The sequence below is a fragment of the Hippoglossus stenolepis genome, chromosome 14 (assembly GCF_022539355.2).
Source record: "Hippoglossus stenolepis isolate QCI-W04-F060 chromosome 14, HSTE1.2, whole genome shotgun sequence".
Classification (NCBI taxonomy): domain Eukaryota; kingdom Metazoa; phylum Chordata; class Actinopteri; order Pleuronectiformes; family Pleuronectidae; genus Hippoglossus; species Hippoglossus stenolepis.
In genome coordinates this window covers 24,204,353-24,218,892 of record NC_061496.1, presented here as the reverse complement: position 1 = coordinate 24,218,892, position 14,540 = coordinate 24,204,353, and the positions used below count along the sequence as shown (strand labels likewise).

Sequence of the window (14,540 nt, the reverse complement as noted above, 5' to 3'; positions counted from 1 at the left end):
GAATAAGTGTAATTAGTTTCAGTATACCTTGGAATAAATATACTGTATACGTCTAATGTTCCTATCCCCTAAATAATATTGAAATTGATAATACTTTGGGAATTACTGACTCATACACTTTTGTCGCCCTCTGCAGGCAGGCTTTAAATCTGTTTTGAGCAGTGTCTGTTTTTACAGCTTTTTGGTGTTGTCACTGTGACGACCCCTTCCACCCTCGCCTGGACACTAGGTGTCCCTGTTCTCTTTTCCCCTGAGCTGTAGGTGGAGGTGACGTCAGTGTTAATCAGTGCACACCTCGGTAAGGTGTGCTGGGCCCTTTAAAAAGCCTTGCCACGTTCATCTCTGGGTCTGGCGCTCTTGGCGGAACGAGGTTGGCGCTCCCTGACTCCTGACTGCAGCATCCTTTTCTGTTTTTGTTCTTGGACACACGTTGTGTTGTTGAGTATAATTTAATTTGTTAATAAATATCTAAAAAAGTAACAGTCCACTCGTGTCATCTCCCTCCTTGTCACAATCCTTGAGCCGGGCTGTGACATCACACAATAATGATAAACAATAACTGTTACATGACTGGAATTTGAAGATTTCCTCTACTTGCTGTTGTACAGACACATTTTGTATTAAATTAATAAAATAAAATGTTTCAATCTGTAAAATCTCACCACATCACCTAAAAAAAACCAGTAAATTTGAGAATTGACACAACAGATGCTGAGCAACAGAATTCTGATCCTACGTATACACCAGCAAAATATTTATATATATGTATTCGTGTATGTATTCTGACACCCAGTTGTCAGTTTAAGGTAGACTTTGCCGAGACTGATTAACTCTAATCTGCAATATAATTCATAGGTGTTGATAAAACTTCATGGCGGTGTTGCAGCTGCAGTTGGTTCTGCTCAATGTTACTGTGTTGTACTTTGGAGTGATTCTGAGAGTTTGTCCCATCAATGAAGTATCTTTCATTTACACACAATGTAACCCACATTACACATTACACATCACTCACACTTGAACCTAGAGGGCAAGCTTAGATATTGGAAGTAGGTGTGCGACCCCCCCCCCCCATGGACAGCTTTCCGTTTCTGCACCCAACTTTTTTTTAAATTTATAAATGGAGCTTAAATTTGTCTAACTTTAATTTCCATCTTATATATCCCCTTACAATTTAAATAATATATGTTGGGCCATGGTTTTGTGTGAAACCACACTTCGGCCTACATGTGCCATCAAACCCTGAAGCCGCATGTTCCCCCAGGACTCCGTCTCCCAGGGGCCATTAAAAACCAGAGCAAGGAACTCAGTCTCCCAGCAGGCAACAACTTCACACAGAGGGGTGGAAAACCCCCCAGGGACACAGGTTTCAACTCCCATTGGTCACTCTGGACCCCATGACCTGTGAGGTCACCGGGCCAATATAAGCCAGGTTCTCCAGCTTCTTGCTCTCGATCTCTCTCTTGCTAAAACCCCTCTAAGGAGAGAAGGCTGTTGAGCCTCTTCTGCCTCTTCCTACGATCCTTCCACAGGAGGGAAGGCTGTGGAGCCTCTTCTCCAGCTCACATCGTCTCTTCCCATCCAACTCTTCGAGAGGAGCACAAAGGTGCAGCTTCCAGCTCATCTCACCAAGGAAACCTCCTCGCCCTCCAAGCTCTACCAACGTCCTAGCAGCGACTCGATGTCCTGCTGGCAAACTTCAGCAACTGAACTGAACTCAACCGAAACCAGCAAGACGACACAAAACTGCGAACTGCACAGCAACTTCCGTTTTCCCCTTTCCACGGACTGGTAACACATCTGGGCTTAATAATTATACTAGGCTAAGCAAGACTGTTTATTCGATTCTGTGTGAGGTTTATAAGTTTGATTTGTGGTGTTGTGGTATTTTGGGTACAAGTTATTGAGAAAGTAATGTTAGTCTGTTATGCTCTTCACAGTCTTTCGTTGCATCCAATCTAGTAACTTCCTCTAATTTGGCACACACACAGACACACGCATAACTCTTCACCTCATTATCTCTACAGGTCGTAAACATTCCAATAGGTGGGGGAAGGGTGTTATCTCTTTGGCCAGCCACCATCTTGAAAGCACGCTGACTCACACAGACACACACACATGTATACACACATACCTATCTTTGTTTAGCAATTATACCGTTAGTAATTTGTGTTTTTATACTTTATTATATTCATAATAAATGTTTTTCTTTCACAAATGTTTTCTTATTAATGTTGCATAAGTGAATTTCGCCAACCTCTACACTGTCAAGAACCCCATATCTTTCAACTTAGCTAACTATCTATAGGGTAATTTTGGTTATAGTTATTAATTTAATTGTTAATCAGAGTTCCAAATTTGTAGTTAGAACCTTAATCAATGAGACTTAATCAATAAATTGGCTATCTTTTCCCTTCCTTTGAAGGGTGGTGCCCGAGGTAACTTTAATCAATTAAAGTTATTATTTAATATTAATAATAAAATATTAATATCTAATATTTTATTTTGATAACCAAATTTATTGAATGCCGAAAGGCACACCATTTTATGGTATCACGTTTGATGCATTATGGCACAACATATATGTTATAACCTATATCAGAAAAGCTAAGTCCCTATATACAGTGGTGGAAAGTGGAGCCTGCAGAAAACCTTTAGTCCAGTAAAAGTAGCCTTATAACTCAAGTAAAGGTCAAAATTACCATTTGACAAAGAAACCTGGAGAGAAAATAAAAGACAAAAGGAAGGAAACAGTTTCTTATTGCTCACTGAAAAGTCCCTTGTACATTTTGATATTAAGTTGTATAGAGGAGAAATAATAATAATAATAATAATAATAATAATAATAATAATAATAATAATAATAATAAGAAATGTGTTTTAACAACTTTATGTACTGTACTGCCATGATCTGTGCCTCTGTGCTGTCTGTCAGACCAGCCTTTGGTAGGATCTCTTGATATCAGCCACCACATCTATTTGTCAGTGGTGCATGCCATGCAGGGGCTTGTCCTTCCATGATGGTTCCTCTTCCTTCTCCTCCTCCTTCTCCTCCTCCTCATCATTGGGTTACTGCTGTTTGAGGTATTTGCCATTTCGCACTTATGGATGTGAAATGTGCCACACAGAATCATTACGTTTATACAGAATTCAACGTTACAATTCTCATCTTAAAAAGTGCAATAACATGTTTACAGTCAAATGTCACACACAGATCAGATTTACGATGAGGGCACACTACGATGAGTCTGAGTCATCACAAAAAAACAAACCAAAACAAACTACTAAACCTCTTACTTTCTCCAATTGAGTCCACTACACAGAACCTACATGTGAAACAAGGTACATTTCCGACGACAGTGAAGGCAGCGGCACCTCCTCCTGCTCCTCCTTCCTGGACTTCGCATAGAGACCATAGAGTGTGTATATAAAGAGGAGACTCACCGTGGAGATACGTAAGTAGCGCTGACTGAGCCGGTGACGTGTCTGACTCCTCTGTAACTACATGGTACGTGTTTCTGTCAGAGAGCTAACCTCTCTCTACCTCATAGCATTCAAGCTAAAGGGACAGCCCATAGGGACAGCCTGATTAATGGTGCGACAGTTAGCTGCTAGCTAGCTGTGGCTAACGATGTCACCAGCAGTGTTTGTGGGTCACAGGCTGCGTATAACGGTGCGGGTCTGTAGCTAACACTCACATTATTCTCACAACACGCAGGTGTCACGACCTGGAAACGTCCCGTGACTCTTTCCCCTGGTTCTCAATCAACCAATGCTCAATAACATTATTATAAGGTCATGAAAGTTATAGCTGACCCAGGACTCTGCTCGTGCACACGAGCGCCACCTTCTGTCCTGTAGGGTAGTGTTCTTCCCCCTGACCCTCGGTACAAAAAATGTTCAGTTTTACAGTGAATATTAGGAGAGAAAACAGTACAGTATAATTTTCCGTCATTTAACTATTAAAGTACTCAAGCATGAAGCAATGGAATTTGACCAAACTATAACAGATAAGGTTTAAAAAGTGCAGCCATAGATACATTTTTAGTCAAGATTATTGGTTTTTGCATTAAGGCTATTTCTGTCTGACAGTTTTTTAAGCTCTCTCCTTTTTATTGTCAGCATCGCATTGCCAGATTTACTAATTGTTAATTAGTGCTATGTCTGTTTGTTCAAACGGACCAAATGCCTCCGTCCACATTTGTGTAGTTCCTGTTGTTTGAATGAAGTCGCATGTTTTTCATTATATACTTGCAGCGCTTTTCAAAAGAAAATGTTGAATGTTGAATGAGTGGAAACAATTTCTAGGTGAGATCTTTTGGAGCAGTTTGTGTCCTGGGGGGGGGGGTAGGGTTAGAGTGTTGTTACTGTGTTGTTACTGTGTTGTTACTAGGAGAGAGCAACTGCAGTGTCACTGTGTGTATATGTTCAAACAGCGAGACAGAGGTTAGCAGAAAATGCAGGATGAGGTTAACGTTTAACAGCATTTTTCATCTTTCTCTTGGTGTGCAGCATGAACGTTGCACGGCAGGTCCTGAACTGCTCCAGGTTTGCACGTCATTCTGCAAACATCAACTACAGACGGTTCTGTACTTCACAGGTAGGTCCACCTCAGTTCTCTGCTCAATGATTTTTGGTATTAAACTAAGGGTCTGTCTTTTTAATATAACCCTGTTACAAAGGTAGCAAGTGTTTGGGTTCAACAAGGCACACTTCTACCAACACCAGTGCAGTGTCAGCAGTGTTGAAGAATTACTTGATAATAGATTAGGTTGATACTTTGACACCACATTTAACAATGGAATGTTAATGCACATCACAAACCATGAAGGGTTGATGACTATTTAACTAGCAAACCTTTGCTGGATAAGTGTTTCCTGTATTTCACTCGCACTTGGCTCTTGGCAGTTGTTGAGGTTATCTACGCATTTAGTTAAACAAAATGTAACTGATCATTTGATAAGATGTTCAATTTGATTGAATGTATTTTGGTATTGTCTTGCAGTGTATCATGACATCACGGCACACTCATGCAAAAAGAATTGAGGGACTGGACAAAAATGTCTGGTAAGTGGCAGAATGAAAAGTTCATCTGTGTGTATGACACTGTAGATGAGGAGTTCTGATGCATACCTCAACAGTTTACAATGCGTGAGAGCTTAAGCAGGCCTCTAAGCATGCTGGTAAAGAAAAAAGAAGGTTACACCTTACAAACTTAAAACAGAAAACACACATACACACTACAAAGAATAATACTAAAGTAATACCGAAGAAAAAGCAGTCAGTCAAAGTTGATATCACACCATTGTAACCGGTATGGGTGAGAGAGGAAAGCATCATAGTGTTTTCATAATAATAACAATAATCATTTATTTTTCTTTCCACAGGGCCTTTCTAAACACCCAAGGACAACTTACAATGCATGATAATAAAACACATATAATAGTTTAAGTAAAACCAAATGTGAGAATCAGATTAGGAGACACAAACACAATATATGTGATACAAAAATTCAGTAAAAGTCAAATGTAAAACACTATAATCAAGTTAAGAGGCATAGACACCTAACAGTACAGCTTATGCGAACACAAGAGTAAAACCATTGGTCAAGTCAGTTCCCTGTTGTTATGTTGGTTTACTACGGTAAGATCAGAGTTTTTGTGAATCGGTTCTTAAAATGTTTTGTTTATTTCTTTGTATTTTCAGGGTGGCATTTACCTCAGTGGCAGCAGACCCATCTATTGTTAACCTCGGCCAAGGCTACCCAGACATCCCTCCACCGTCTTATGTCAAGGAGGCACTAGCTCAGGCTGCATCAGTGGACCAGATGAACCAGTACACCAGAGGCTTTGTAAGATCATTGACGGATGCCATTGTAGACGATAACAAAAAACAAATTCCATTTTGATGCAAATTATATAATTTATATCGTACAGATAGAGACCAAGATTGTATTAAGGTAACTTTATGCTCAATGTTAGATATGTATACGGAAATGGTGGGAACCTTCTGCCCGGAGTAATTTTCGGCCGTATTTGTGCCTCTGAAAGCTTATGGATACGGAGAAAACAGAAGAAACAGAGCAGTAGCACCACAAACTGTAGTGGGCGGCGTAGCCATTAGTTGAGGGGGAGGACATTAGCACACAAGCAAAAAATGTCAGCAATGGTTGAACTTTTTGAGGAGAGACTTGGTAACTTAAACCACCATTGCTTACAACGCAGCCGCTTTTGACTCTTTCTTAAGAGGAACATTATCGCAACCTCCTCCACTTTCACTATGTTTGTTGTTGTCAGTAGCTCGCCACGCTCGGCTGCCCTCTAGTGGATGTGTTGTTTGAAGTGTTTAAGCAGTGACGGTTACATTGTTTGAAACGGACGTATCTCTTCTCGTACGTAAAGACAGCATAAATAACCCTTAAGACTCACACGATGCAGTACTCCAGAAGTCTACTGTCTACTGCATGTTGTGTTTTTCATTTACTGATTTACATCTTCTGTTTATTTAAAAGGGTCATCCATCTCTGGTGAAGGCCCTTTCTCAGGTTTATGGGAAGGTCTATGGACGTGAGATTGACCCATTTAAAGAAATCCTGGTCACAGTCGGAGGTTATGGTTCCTTATTCAGCACCATGCAAGGACTGGTGGACGAGGGAGACGAGGCAAAAAGACTTTCCTCTTTCTCAAGCAAGGGTGTTTGTATTCAAATGTTCATAATCATGCTCTCTGTATTTGCCATTTATTTTGTGTAATGTTTCATTTTGTAGGTCATCATAATAGAACCTTTTTTCGATTGCTATGTACCTATGGTACGAATGGCCGGGGCAAAGCCTGTGATGATACCGTTACGCCTTGTAAGTTTAATCCAAAACCACTTCTGTTTAGCATACATGTTTCATATGTACCTACTTTACCACTTTAACACGCTGGCCTGTGAAGGGTGGTACCTTTTGAAAGTCATGACACAAAACATGTCCTGCCATTATTTAGAAGTCTGGAAAGAAGAAGGACATTAGAAGTGCTGACTGGGTTCTTGACCCAGATGAGCTTTCCAGTAAATTCAACTCTAAGACAAAGGCCATCATCATCAATAATCCCAACAATCCTATAGGGAAGGTAAGTAAAACCATATCAGTCACCTCATTAAGTTTGAGGAATGTAAACTTGAAACTTGATGTATTCGCATGACAGGAAACTCTTTGGTTTCAATCGCTTGTTCTTTTCTTGCAGGTTTTCACCAGAGATGAGCTGCAGATGATCGCAGACCTTTGTATCAAACATGACACTCTGTGCTTCAGCGATGAGGTTTATGAGTGGCTTGTCTACAGGGGCCACCAGCACATTAAAATTGGTACGTTTTCAGCTCAACATACTTTTTAAACAAAAAACTATATGAGAGCCAATTGGCTTTGTCCCCACCCTGTGCAATAGAAGCACCTCCATCCTTCAAGCTCAGCTACAGGGAGTTGCGTCCTCTGAAACGCTGCTTGATGACACTTTTTGCTGAGCTAGTTATAGCGTATCTGAGTTTTTCACTCTGTGAGGTTATATCCACATTATTAAGTTTTAATTTAAAAACACTACCCTAACTCTAATGACATGCCCGGCGTCTACACTTCTCCTCTTTGGAAATGCTGTTTGCAAACGTTTTAGTTTGAAAATGTCGGGGCTATGTTTTAGTCTTGACACTGTAAGGGAAATGTAACATTTTGACCACAATATGATCATGTTAATTTCCCCTTTGATTGATCATGATTGAATCTCATACAATGTAACCTTGATCATGCTGTATCCTGTACAACTGAATGAATCTTGGCCTGATTGCTTTAACTAAGGCATTGTTGCCTTGATGTCATCAGAAGATCCTGACCTTTGACTTTGTAACAAACCCAACCAGAGTGGGAGGGATGAGCCAAATGTATAAAGACAAAGAACTGTTTCCCATCGGTGTGCATATTACAAACTAACCTTTGTCGTATGCACCATGCTCTGAGCATTAAAGTGTGACAATACTGTAAGAGAATTGTGTCTCGTTCCTCGTTGTTAAGGTGGGATTGCAGAAATTGCCACGACAACACTCAGAAACTGAGACATTTGGAAATGATGATGTATACACTCTTTTTGGTCAAAATGTAGCCTTAGCTGGTTTCTATCACATGATCTTGCGGAAGAAGATCTGCTGACCCCTGTAATCTTTGCTAGCAGCTGTTGTGCAGTTAAATTCCGCGTTTTACAATGAAACAACTGCTTACATGCATAGAAGACGAGCTATAATTCGAGCAATCTGGGACAATTCTGCAACTCGAAACCGAATTCTTCCTGTTTACACTGCACATGCCCATTGTACGTGTGCAGTTACATGATATACTTTTTCTGGCATGTCAGTATCGACGTGGATTAAAACGGATAAATATAATTGCTGGACATAAAATGAAATTGCCTGTTATATGTTGTCGTCTTTCTCTTTAGCGACTCTGCCTGGAATGTGGGATCGAACAATTACGGTCAGCAGTGCAGGGAAAACATTCAGTGTCACTGGCTGGAAGGTGAGAGATCCGGATTTTAAACACTGCGTTAAACAGTCAACAATCAGGTCTTGCACATGATGGAATGAAGTTGAACTTTGTGTCTTGCAGCTTGGTTGGTCTATAGGACCTGAGCACTTGATAAAGCACCTTCAGACCATCATGCAGAATACTCTCTACACCTGTCCGACACCTTTACAGGCAAGTCTTCAAGGTTCCTTCAAGGTAAGGCAAAGACAAATCAAATCCACTGTTATATTGAAGCCTGTTTGCTACTCTACAGGAGGCTGTGGCACAAGGTATGCTTCTGAACTGTGAGCTGATGGGTCAGTCTGAGTGCTACTTCAGCTCACTGGCAGAAGAACTTGAAGGCAAGAGGGACCGCCTGGCTGCCATCCTTCTGGAGGCCGGCATGACTCCTGTCATTCCAGAGGGAGGCTACTTCATGGTAGTGGACGTCACATCTCTCAGTGAGTTACTCTACATTTAAACGACAACACTTAGTGTCAACATTTACCACTTGGTTGCTCATTCCAAATGTAATACACTCTAGTTTTCACTTTTCAAGTTGAAGTTATGTGCTTCACAGAAGTGATTTAAAGAGCTGATTATCAATTTATGTGCAAGAGAAGTGTGAACTCACTGTGGGCGAGAAATGGCGTCTCAAAGTTGTTATAGTGATGGGAGTGTAACCAGACCTGTCCAACCAAAAGATGGTCTGTAGTTATGACTCCAAAAGTTTATTTGCATCTAAACTTGCATCAATTTAGGATGTGTACTTTCAGTGTATTTACAAAATTGTTGAATTACTAAAAAAGTTTCTGTAGAGACCATCTTGCACAGGCATCACACCTGCCAGACGCCCATCAACATGTTAATGAACATCATTGCATTATTACACAAGTACTTACTAGTCATGGGTTGAACCACACCCATCTTCAATCTCTGCCTAGATTTTGCTCTCAGCTACACACTTGTCAGTTGTCTGTGTCTCCAGGACCACATCATTGCCATGACGACACGCGTTACAGACTCACGAGCTGAAAACAATACCAGCTATTCTGTAATGGCTGGTAGTTATTCAACAGTGTAACTCAATGACGGACCTTCCCACTGCTTAGAACTCAACTTTTGCCCAAGGTCTTACTCCTGGACAAAACACATGGAGACACAACAAAATGTATTTTTGTCAACATTTGTCAAAATTCTTGGATATAGCCTGAACATTCAAAGTAAATAAGTTACCACTGGAAATGTATTTTTAAGCTCTTATAGAAGGAGGAGAAGAAGAAAATGTTGATACATTTGGAAACATCATCATCCTGGTATTTTATCAATCCGTCACCGTATCAGCAGAGCGACTGTGAACTCCAACCTTACTGCTGAATATTCATATGTCTGTTCTGTGTTCATTGTAGATCAGGACCTGTCACATATGGGTGATGATGAGGCCTATGACTACAGGTTTGTTCAGTGGATGATTAAAGAAAAGGTAATTTCACTTTGCTCCCTATGATATACATCATTCACGTTATGTTTTATTCTTTTATTGCTGTTCTTAAAACAACATTTTGTATTGATAGAAACTGGCAGCCATTCCAGTCACAGCGTTTGTCGGGGATGAGTCAAAGAAGCAGTTTGAGAAATATATTCGCCTTTGCTTCATTAAGGTAAATACAAACACTGTCTGATGGTTACAAACCAAAAGGACACAACATCCAAAATCATCTAGTAGAGACGTTGGCTGAGGTGCACATTCCTCTTTTCTGTGGTGAAAAAGCATTATAACATCCACTTGTCTTTCAATCAACAGAAAGACAGCACTCTGGATGCAGCAGAGAACATCCTGAAGAACTGGACTAAGATTTAATGGGCTGCCGTGTCTGGACTTCAGGGGTCAGAGGGGGACCAACCCTGTGGTCAAGCTGAAGGGTCTGGCTTTGACTTGCACATAAACAGGAAACTGTTGAAATGTTTTTAGTGAAATGTGAATAGTGGTGTGTCCACACTTTCGAGTGCATTCTGCAACAGACACTGGACTTTTTTTTGTTTTAATTAGTGTTTTTATGGCTGTGCCTCTTTAAAGTGTTGACTTGCAGCTTTTACGAGCTGTTTTGACCAGCATTTACCAGCATCCACATTTGGTGGAATTTCTCTTTGGCAAACTTAGATGTTTGTTGTGCTTAGAGTCTGTTAGAATCTCTGCACTCAATAAATGCACTCAGTTTGTTGTCCAAATCATTGCTGCTGTTTTTCTCTCACTCCACCCTTTCCTTTGTCACGCAGTGTTACCTGATATGTGCTGATTGTTAGGTTCTCATTGTGCCTCTGGTGAAATTGAATCCTGTAAAGCAGGACAGGCTAGATGCTTGCCTCACCAATAAAATCGATGTCACAGTGAAGTCCTTACCCTCGACACTGGTTTAGTCAGCTTAGTACTGCAATGGTTCACAAATGGTACTGGACAATATTGCTGAATGATATTTTGATCTTGTAAACCACTGGTCCACAACGGGCTACAACTGGTCCCCCTGATAAATTGCATCTTTACATTTTCTTCTTCAGTGGGAGAAAGTTTTTATAATACTGTTGCATTAAAGGCAACAATATTTTATACCAGTTATAGAACATTTTAGAATGCAAAAGAATTTAGAAATCAGAGTTTCTTTTTTGAGACATCTAACCCACTGTCACCTCCTCTAAAATCTGTCAGTTTGCGCATAACAATTTCACAAACGTCATCTTCTACCTTTTTGCATCACAGAAAATACATTGATTTTTCTGAATAATTATAAAAAGTATTGAACAAAGAAAAAAAGTAGGTTTACTGCTATGTTACTCTTTAAATATTCTTCAAGAAAATTATTTTCTTTAACTTTTTTGCCTTGCAGATACAGCCCCCTCACAGTAGGGGTGCTGCACCCTTACAAACATTCATAGGTGCTGATCTTTGTCATGGCAACAGCATTCATAGAATTATAAGTATACAGGAGGAAGTATACAAATACAGCAGTACAGTAAATTAAAAAGCCAGGGGGAAAACTACATTAAATAAAATATTATAAAACATAAAGTCATTAAATGTTTTGACAGCCTTTTTGTTAGCAAAGAAAGTCATTTCACGCATTGTTCCATATCCTTTAAAAAAACACCAAAGCAGGGTTTTTTATTGTTATATTTACATTTGTGTATAGAAAATCTACTGACATTAATATCAGATTTGTAATTAAAAAAAGGCTTGTCTTCTTTTTTATGAATTTTGATAAAAACTAAACACCGCATTTTCCCAAAATAAAGAGAACTTTTCAAGAATATATGTAGTTGCTGTTTGAATTTGACATCTGTGACTTTATTTTTATATTTTTTAAACGACTCCTCCACACTTATTTACTTGTAGGCACTAAGTAACCTTTTTTGCAGCAGACATTTCAAACCAATTTTGGAAAAGCACATATGTATTTAATAACAGTGACGATGGCTCCACAGGATTTAAGGGTTGAATGATCATTGAACCAGCATGGCCCGACTCACCTGAATGGAATGCAGCCATAATTAACGTGTTCAGTTACACTTCTGTTTTCCTGATGTGTCTGTACAGTATGTCTGCTGTAAAAAAAAAAAAAAGGTCCATGTGTTCTGTTTGTCATCAGATCCACTCACTCTGCACTGTGAGCAATGATGTTTGTTCATCCTTTTGACCACTTGAGGGAGACAAAGTACATCAGACTGAAAGAAAAAAATCGACAGTGCCCATTTCATGCAGTGTTGAGTATATTGTGTTTCCATTTTACTACAGTGATGCAGCAGTAAAAAACAAAGCCAAGTCATTTTGTGTTAAATGTTTACTTTAATGATTTATAAAGGCTATATTGCTTAGGACATTGTACTCAAACCTGATGGCTGCCTCAATGGGGTGGAAATACAGACACATCAGGAATGATCACATTAACAGAGAGAGAAAAAAGAGATGCTTTGACACAGAAAAATGAAAATGATGCTAAAACTTTTAGATTTACTTGACTTACTTGATTTCATTACTTGTCAGTTTATACGTAGTAGTTTATACTAATCTTTTTAAACAGATGAACTGTACCTGTACTTGTTGCCAGTCTGTGCCGTCAGTGCTGGGAAATGCTGGGATGTTCCAGAGAAGGAATGTGTCAGGCTTTTAGGAACTTGGAACTTAGTGAAACATTTAAAAAATGTTTGCTCTCTATTGGGCTTCTCCCACTGCCAATGAATAAATTAAACAGTACATAAACATACATGTAGAGACTTTACATTTAGACCATATCCAAACCACAAGCATGTAGTATACAGTATATTAAGAAGCCGTACACAAGCCTTTTTATTATTACCTCCACCAAGGAGGTTGTGGTTTTGTCTGCGATTGTCTGTCATCTGGATTACGCAAAACCTACTGAAGGGATCACCAGGAAACGTGGTGAAAAGACGTGTTTATGGGCCAAGAAAGAACCCATCAAACTTCGCTGGATCCGGATTAAGGGGCAGATGCAGAATTTAACTTTCGTTAGCAGTGCAAGAGAAGCCTTTTTTCAACAATTTCGTTGATTTCTCAGAGAGTAATTCATGGATCTTGATGAAACAAATGTAGACAGTTGGGCCTTTGTATGCATTCTCTGAGTGCCCTTCTAGTTAATATTATATGATGCATCCTATCCTAAGAATCTGGTGCAACAAATGAAAAGTAGCATGAAATTCGTACACATTCATTATAAAAATACCGGTGAGGACTGTTTTGTGTGACTGAGAGTTAAATATTGTCTTGATGAAGATATGACGATAGACGCAGCTTCTTTACATTAAAGACTTGGCACATATTTCAGAACTCTATAGCCAGTTCATACAACCTTATTGTACCATCAACAGATGATAGGATTCCATACATGAGGCACGTGTTTGTGTGCTCTGGCACATTAAACACCCGACCTAAAGGTGTTTCCAGCTGCCACATCCGGCAGTGGTATACGCCCGCACTTCATCTGGTATAGGAAACACTATCTGATGAAATGCTTTTAATTGTAGCCTCAGAGTTAATAGTTAACGTTCCAAGCTACTTGGCATGAAATTGTGCTGTGCTGGGGGGGGGGGGGCGAAGGTGGTGCGGTGCTGCTGGAAGAAAAGGGAAAGGTGAGGAGGGGCGTTGATGTTCACCCCCCCCCATCCTCCCCCTCTCTCCAAACCCTAGATTAACATCTACACACCATGACTGGGTGAACCTTTGAATTCATGCAGGCCGATGATGTCATGGAAACCAGAGGCCAGGTTTATGCAGGAGAAATTACACCTGTCTGCAAGATCAATTTCCTTTTACATATACATTTCTGCAATTGAGTCCTTAGTCTCTCCTTCCTTTGAGTCCACAGCCTCATGGTTATAGAGTGTCAGCAGCAAGCCCGTTTAGTAACATCATCCTCCAGTCAGTGGTACTCTGTCCATCCAGAAAACTACAAGGCTTCTTCGAATAACCTGTGGAAGTGGTTCACTGTGATTTACCTTAAAGTGCACTGATCTAGGCCTGTTTCGACCTTTGCAGCCGATGGCACAGATCATGTTCATTAATAGTATTTTCAATAAATGCCTTTGAGGAGCCACTTACTTCAGAATATGTCACCTCTGCTTTCTTATCTTTTGCATGTATAGCATGTGGCCTATTCTGCTCGTGTTTTCATTTCTCACTATAGGATATTTTTACTGCCTCAAATTACCATGTAGATGCTTTCGCTCGGGTTCTCTTATACATAACAGTGTCCTGCATTAACACTGTGTGCCATGTTGGCTGAATTTTTCATGTGTAGGAATATCCAGCTCCATAAATGTATAATGCTGCCTCGTTGTAATGTAGTGTGAGAAGTGATGCTGGGAACACAGGATCTGCAGTTAAACATCTGAAGAGTATTATTATTATGTAGGCAGCTGTAGTCCACATATTTCATGTGCAGTCACCAGATCCCTGTGGATTAGATGTTTCTGCGCATAATACCTTCATAATTTATGT

The 14,540-nt window shown here is 39.9% G+C and overlaps 1 protein-coding gene across 2 annotated transcripts; it reads left to right on the top strand.

The window, feature by feature from the left end:
- Window positions 1-3,308: 3,308 nt before the first annotated feature.
- Window positions 3,309-10,759, top strand: LOC118121356 (kynurenine--oxoglutarate transaminase 3). 2 transcript variants are annotated; one of them, XM_035177182.2, is made up of 14 exons: window positions 3,309-3,452; window positions 4,510-4,597; window positions 5,003-5,064; window positions 5,704-5,848; window positions 6,509-6,658; window positions 6,764-6,850; window positions 6,987-7,112; window positions 7,227-7,347; window positions 8,466-8,542; window positions 8,633-8,722; window positions 8,805-8,991; window positions 9,940-10,013; window positions 10,105-10,191; window positions 10,335-10,759. In XM_035177182.2, the coding sequence occupies exons 2-14, from the start codon at window positions 4,511-4,513 to the stop codon at window positions 10,389-10,391; spliced, it is 1,350 nt and encodes a 449-aa protein (XP_035033073.2). In that variant the 5' UTR covers window positions 3,309-3,452; window position 4,510; the 3' UTR covers window positions 10,392-10,759. The 2 variants fall into 2 exon arrangements, with proteins under 2 accessions (XP_035033073.2, XP_035033072.2); XM_035177181.2 differs by having other exon boundaries at window positions 3,342-3,505.
- Window positions 10,760-14,540: the final 3,781 nt, after the last annotated feature.

Coding starts and splice junctions, on each gene's coding strand:
- LOC118121356 (XM_035177182.2), top strand. CDS start 4,511: ATGAACGTTGCACGGCAGGTCCTGAACTGCTCCAGGTTTGCACGTCAT. Junction 7,113..7,226: donor CCAACAATCCTATAGGGAAG/GTAAGTAAAACC, acceptor CTTTTCTTGCAG/GTTTTCACCAGAGATGAGCT. Junction 8,723..8,804: donor CCTGTCCGACACCTTTACAG/GCAAGTCTTCAA, acceptor GCTACTCTACAG/GAGGCTGTGGCACAAGGTAT.